General features: G+C 33.3%; 1 protein-coding gene across 1 annotated transcript; it reads left to right on the plus strand.

Moving 5' to 3' along the window:
• Positions 1-6: 6 nt before the first annotated feature.
• LOC132047099 (FCS-Like Zinc finger 8) lies at positions 7-2,300 on the plus strand. Its single transcript, XM_059438005.1, has 3 exons — positions 7-241; positions 329-1,140; positions 1,825-2,300. Exons 2-3 carry the CDS (start codon positions 359-361, stop codon positions 1,928-1,930), a joined length of 888 nt encoding a protein of 295 aa, XP_059293988.1. The 5' UTR covers positions 7-241; positions 329-358; the 3' UTR covers positions 1,931-2,300.
• The last annotated feature ends 3,651 nt before the right edge of the window (positions 2,301-5,951 follow it).

Here is a 5,951-nt window from a genome sequence, read left to right on the forward strand (position 1 = left end):
GCTAAGGGGAGAGAAAGAAAAAAGATGACCAAAGACTTATAAGACCTTTTGTGTGACATTTTTTGTTGCTTTTGTAAATGTTTGGTTTTGATGATGACTATTGAAGTCTCATGTCGGTTCTTAGATATGAAGGATTAATTCTTTCTGAAAAAAAAGTTGCTTTTATCTTCCTTTCTTTGGTTAAAAATTGAATCTTGAGCTTTAGAGTTTGTGTTAATGGTGGATACAAGCTGAAATTAAGGTATGTTATCTTTGTTGAACTTAAAGTTTGAGTCTTTTTTATGATCTTGAAGTGGAAAGTTTGAAACTTTGCTTTGATTTTGTGCAGAAGGAAGATTTTTATGCTAAGCAAGTTATAATGGCAGATCATAATTCTTTACCATCTCAAACAGACAACACTAGAAAAACATGTTCCTCTTTTTTTGGTTCACCAAGGTTGTTCACTAGTAAGGGGTTTCCTGATACTGAGTCTATTATGAGTCCAACTTCAATTCTTGATACTAAACCTTTTTCTGCATTTAGAAACCCCTTTTGGTCTGATTTAAACTCAAACACTCCAAAATCCCCTAAACCTGAAAGTAGAGTTCATTGCTCAAAAGGGGTTTGTCTTGGCCTTGTTGATGCTTTGATTGATGAAAAAAATGATTCAAAAGAATTGAATCCAGTGAGCAGAATGGTTGTTTTAGGTTCACAATTGAAAATTCAGATCCCTGCATTGCCTCCCTCTTTTAATTCACCTACTGATTCACCTCCTTCACCAGGTGATTTTGGTATCAAGACTAGAAATTCCCAATTAGGTTCTTTATCTCCTGTGAAGAAATCTCCATTTGGTTCTTCAAATTCTAATATGGAAATCCCAAATTCACCTGGGGCTTTTAGTAGTCTATCTGCTGCTGAGATGGAGCTTTCTGAGGAGTATACTTGTGTGATTTCATATGGTCCAAATCCAAGAACGACTCACATATTTGATGATTGCATTGTTGAGAGCTGTTGTGGTGTTGTTAAGTACTCTGAATCAAGAAAAGAAAATGAGTTTATTAATCCCAGTCCTCCAATGAGCTATCCATCTGAGAATTTTCTCAGCTTCTGTCACACTTGCAAGAAAAATCTTGGAATAGGGAAAGACATTTACATGTACAGGTAACCAAAATTTTCTGCTTTAAATTTCAATCTTGCCTAGTAGCTAATAGTTGTGCTCATAATATGATCTGTTTATAAGTTAACCTAGTCATGAAGGTGACAGTTTTCCTTTTTCATGAATTACCCTTTTAGTTGTTTGATACTATACTTGTAAATTGGACATACCCTCTGGCAAATTTATAGTAGCATTCAGAGTTTCCTCAAAGGTTCTGTTTTTCTGTAAAATACCCTTCAAAAAATGTCAATAACATTTTGAGACTAAGTCTAATAGTTGCTTAGATGTTAAAGTTTCATGACTTATTCAAAGTGATGATTTCATATGATCTGTTTGTAAGTTTATTAATCTGGTCATGAGACTGAGATTTTTGCTTCTTTTTTTTGTTCTTCATGATTTAATTGTTGTTTGACACTTTTTATCACAGTCTGCTCTAGTACTCTTTCCAAGTTTCCAGTAGCATTTGAGAATTTCTGGAGGGTTCTGTATTCTGTATAAGATTCTTTAAAATGATAGTAACATTTTAAGAGACTAAATCTTCAAGTTATCTTTGATGTTAAACACTTAAACCTTCATATTTTTTCCTAAAGAGTTACATTTTAGTACCTTAAACATTACTCCAATACATTTATACATTCATCCTCTTGAATTTTTTTCCGTTTTGTAATTCTGTACTGTGTTCTTTTTAGAGGTGAGAAGGCATTTTGCAGCAGTGATTGCAGATACAAAGAAATGATGTTGGAGGAGGGAATGGATAAATCAGAGACTGATGATGTATTTGGTATTATTTCCTGATAATGGCTGAGTCACTGAATTGCTGATGGCTAGTTTTGTCCTAGTAGCAACTTGCAAAAAATCAAGTGAAGGTGTTAAGACTATTGCAGATTCAAAAATTGTTTTTTGTAAATTGGATAAGTGAATCTGTTTGTTTAGATGCATCTGTCACCTTTTTTTTTTTTTTTTTTTTTTTTTTTTTTTTTGGTTTAGGGGTAAGAAAATGTCTTTGTTGAGGAACAGGAAGGCGAAATAATATTTGAAGTGATTGATGAAATTTTTATTTTGAAGAAAAAAAAAATGTAGTAGGTGATTATGGTGTCTGACGCTACTTTGGATGCTTTTTGAAATTTATGATATAAATGATGTTGATTGATGATGTTAGAGTAAAGCTGATGGCATTATCTTTGATTATGGTATTATAATATACACTAATCAATCTCTTAATAATGCACACATCATCATAACCAATGACCTCAATTGAGTAGATTCCTTTTTCGTATTTGGGATGTCCCCTTCTTCCTTTTTTTATTGGCCAAGTTTAGCTATTTTGACTAGGCTTTCAGATTAATTTATTCAGCTAGAGACTATCATGGTATGGTATTATAACAACAAATTATTCTACCTAAGTACCTTTACTGTTGTTTAATGTGTGTGACAACCTAGATGAAATAAAATGAAGAGATACGGATCAAAGCCTAGAAAATTGGTTTTGTGGCCTCGTGTGGCAACTAGCATGTGGTCTTGTTAAAGTTCCATGTAAGTGGTAACTTATATCACTAATATGATGGATTCACCCATATCCTGAATTTGTTTGTTAAAGTTCCAGGTAAGTGGTAACTTATATCACTTCCAATAATTTTTGAAGTTGGTGATTATTCCTTCTTTTTATTTTCAAAACACTTTTGTAGGTTCCAAGTTCAAGTTTTTTCTTTTTCTTTTTGGTACACACCAAGTTCAAGTTTTTGAAGATATTGTCTAGGTGTGTTTATCAAGTGAAGTTTTACAAATGTTCAACTTTTACTTACAAATATTGTACTTTAACAAACCTTTTTTATCCAAAAAAGAATTGCAACTAATCAAACTCAAATCTGTTCTGGAAATATGTTTAATTCAATGTCATTTCTGAATGTAACTGTTATGATTGTGACTTCAATTATTATTGTATACTATCTTTGAGGTCGTTATACGAATTCATAAATTTTAAATCTTGGATCCGCTTATAATATTAGGTGATAAAAGAGAGTGAAATACAAAGGTCATGTTATCACTAGTTTGGTATAAACAGTAAATTTTTACCGATCGTAGCAAGTGTTATGAGGAGCTAAGTAGCAATATTAGGCTAATATATAGCCTTAAAACTATTTATATGTTGCTGACCTTATTGCTATTTTCTGAACCTTGAACGACTAAAATCTTTAGCAGTAGAATTAAAAAAAGCAAAAGAAATATTGGTCCTTATAAGAGTACAAATAAAACCTGAAAGTGCAGAGGAAGGGTATGATGAAAAGATGGTTGGAGAAGAGGAGACAGGCATGGGAAGCTTAGGTGCTCATCACTGGTATATACCAGACTGATGAAATCTGAGACTCCCAACAACTGTAGAGATAAATAATGAATACAAGTTGGGAATTGGGACCATAAATGTAACTCATTATTAACTTCCATCTCTGCAGTACTCTTTTAACCTACTTGTTGGCTTCTTACCCATGTTATTTTTTTCCAAAGAATTTCTCCCCCAATGGACGGATGCACTGTATGTATGTATAGAGGAGGAGGAGGGGGAAGAGGGGGGGGGGGGGGGATGTAAATCGGATAAAATGACTAGTTTTCCAGCTGACAATGGAAGTTTATGTAATTGAAAAGTAATCACACGGTGTTAGCAATGGAAGAGCCAACATTTTTTATTAAGGGTGTAAAAATATAAAGAGGCAAAACAAGAAGAAGTTAAGGGAATACAGTGTATGACACATACATAATTTAGGTACTAATGTGAAGGATTATTTCACCCATGATACCCTCTTTCGAACTCTAAGGACAATGTCCACTTCTAACAAGCCTTGCTATAAAATGCTTTATCGATAAGTGAAACTCCTAGACCGTGTCCTAGAGTTCAAGCACTACTAAAAAATCAATTTTTTCCCATTGATTTTCCACGGATTGTGGGTGGGCAAAACTTAAATAGTAGAGTTTTCACACGGAAAAATTAAGAAATTTCCTAGCATTTCAATGGGAACCTGTTTCCCACCATACGTTTTCCCAGTGAAATTGTTCGATGGGAATGAAGTGGAAAAATCATGTTTTGTAGCACAAATTTCCCACTGAATGTCGGTGGGAATACCCTCAGTTTCTAGTAGTGAAGCTTATACCGTTGAAACTCCAAGACATTTTTAACTCTATCATGGAGATCGAACTTATAAAGGTGAACTCAAACTGATAAAAGTTGTAATTTCATGAATTTTCCTAGATTCTGAACTACATATTTCAAACTATAGGAACTCTTTCTGGAGTTTAAACCATGTTACTTCTAACTCGAGGAACAATTCTTGGAGTCCTTATATTCCAAGTTGCGCCGAAGTTCTAAAGGTTTCCATATTTTGTCTCGCGGTTTTATATTAAAAGATAATTATAATTTTATTAATTTTCAAAGCTAAACCTTGATTAGCAATTTTAAAAGTGGCTATTTGTCCAGAGAGCAAGGATGTTTCTTAACGGGCAATTTGCAGGATTGCCCTTAGCCGGGGGTGATCTTAATTTTTGTCCCCGAAATGATGGCTTTAACTTTTTTGTGTAATTTCACCGAAAAGGCAGAATTTGGGTCTTACAGGCAAAATTTGCACATTTCTGCTTTACGATTTTTTTTTTACTGAGCTGGGGTTCGAACTCACAACCTTGGGGTATTAGGCGAAGGACAAAATTTAAAGACCACCAATTTGAAGGTCAAAATTAAAGACCACCCCAAATGAAGGACAATATGCGCAAAAAAAAGTTTCTTAACATGTCAACTGGGCCGAGCTCGCCCATGTCTGACCCAGCCCAGCTCAATAACATACTGATCCAGTTGACTAATGACAAATCACCCTCAACAAACATTTTGCTTGATGGACTGCTAGAATGATAGTAGAATATTTGGTTATCTAAATGGACAAAGATGACGCTTGGACGAAAATAATCTGGAAATATAGAAAACTTCAATGCAAATATATAACAGAATTATAGTAATCATTTATATTAGAGAGACAGAGGACTAGCTACCACAGATTATTTTGAAATAGATAAAATACATCTTATTTTGGACCAGGTTCCTAATTTTTATAAGGTGCGTATTTGTTTTGGCTAGCTTTTCATGTGGAAGCACCTTAAATAGAGACTAGAGAGGCAAACTCGCAGAGTTTCAATATAACGATGATACTAAATAATGCAAGTCATATTTATAGGTGAGGTAAGTTTTGTTCCTTGCGGAATTTGACCACAATATATAATGATAGCGATTAATTCATAAACGCTTCCTAGAAAATTGAATGACAATTAATCACGGTGAGACGAAATATGACAATCAGGTTGATAGTGAGTAGTCACTTTTATGATAAATTTATATTTAAGACTCGAAGAAATATTTCTTCCTTATTCTCCAAAAGATGAAGCTATATACTATTGGACTTGGGAGTAAAAGGTTGTTTAGTGCAAATTTTCAAACTTATTAGACATTATTTTTTCTTTCCAAAATGTGATTTAATAGTTTTTTGGAATTAAATAATTTATTTCAGAAAATTTTAAGAAATCCAAGTTTGGACAAAATTCTCTTTCTCGAAGTAATGGGGTTGGACTTTTTTATAAGCTTGTTTGGGATTATAAAGCCTGTTTGGATTGGCTTATTTAGGTGCTTTTAAGCCAAAACAGCTTTTAAACACTTTCGAAATGTTTGGGTAACATAAAAAAGTAGTACTTTAAACATTTGTTTCTTAAGCCGAAATAACAAAAATAAGTCAAAAGTCATAAGTTAAACTACCTAACTAATGACTTTTGACTTATAAGGCAAAAG

Source organism: Lycium ferocissimum, chromosome 1, assembly GCF_029784015.1.
Source record: "Lycium ferocissimum isolate CSIRO_LF1 chromosome 1, AGI_CSIRO_Lferr_CH_V1, whole genome shotgun sequence".
Classification (NCBI taxonomy): domain Eukaryota; kingdom Viridiplantae; phylum Streptophyta; class Magnoliopsida; order Solanales; family Solanaceae; genus Lycium; species Lycium ferocissimum.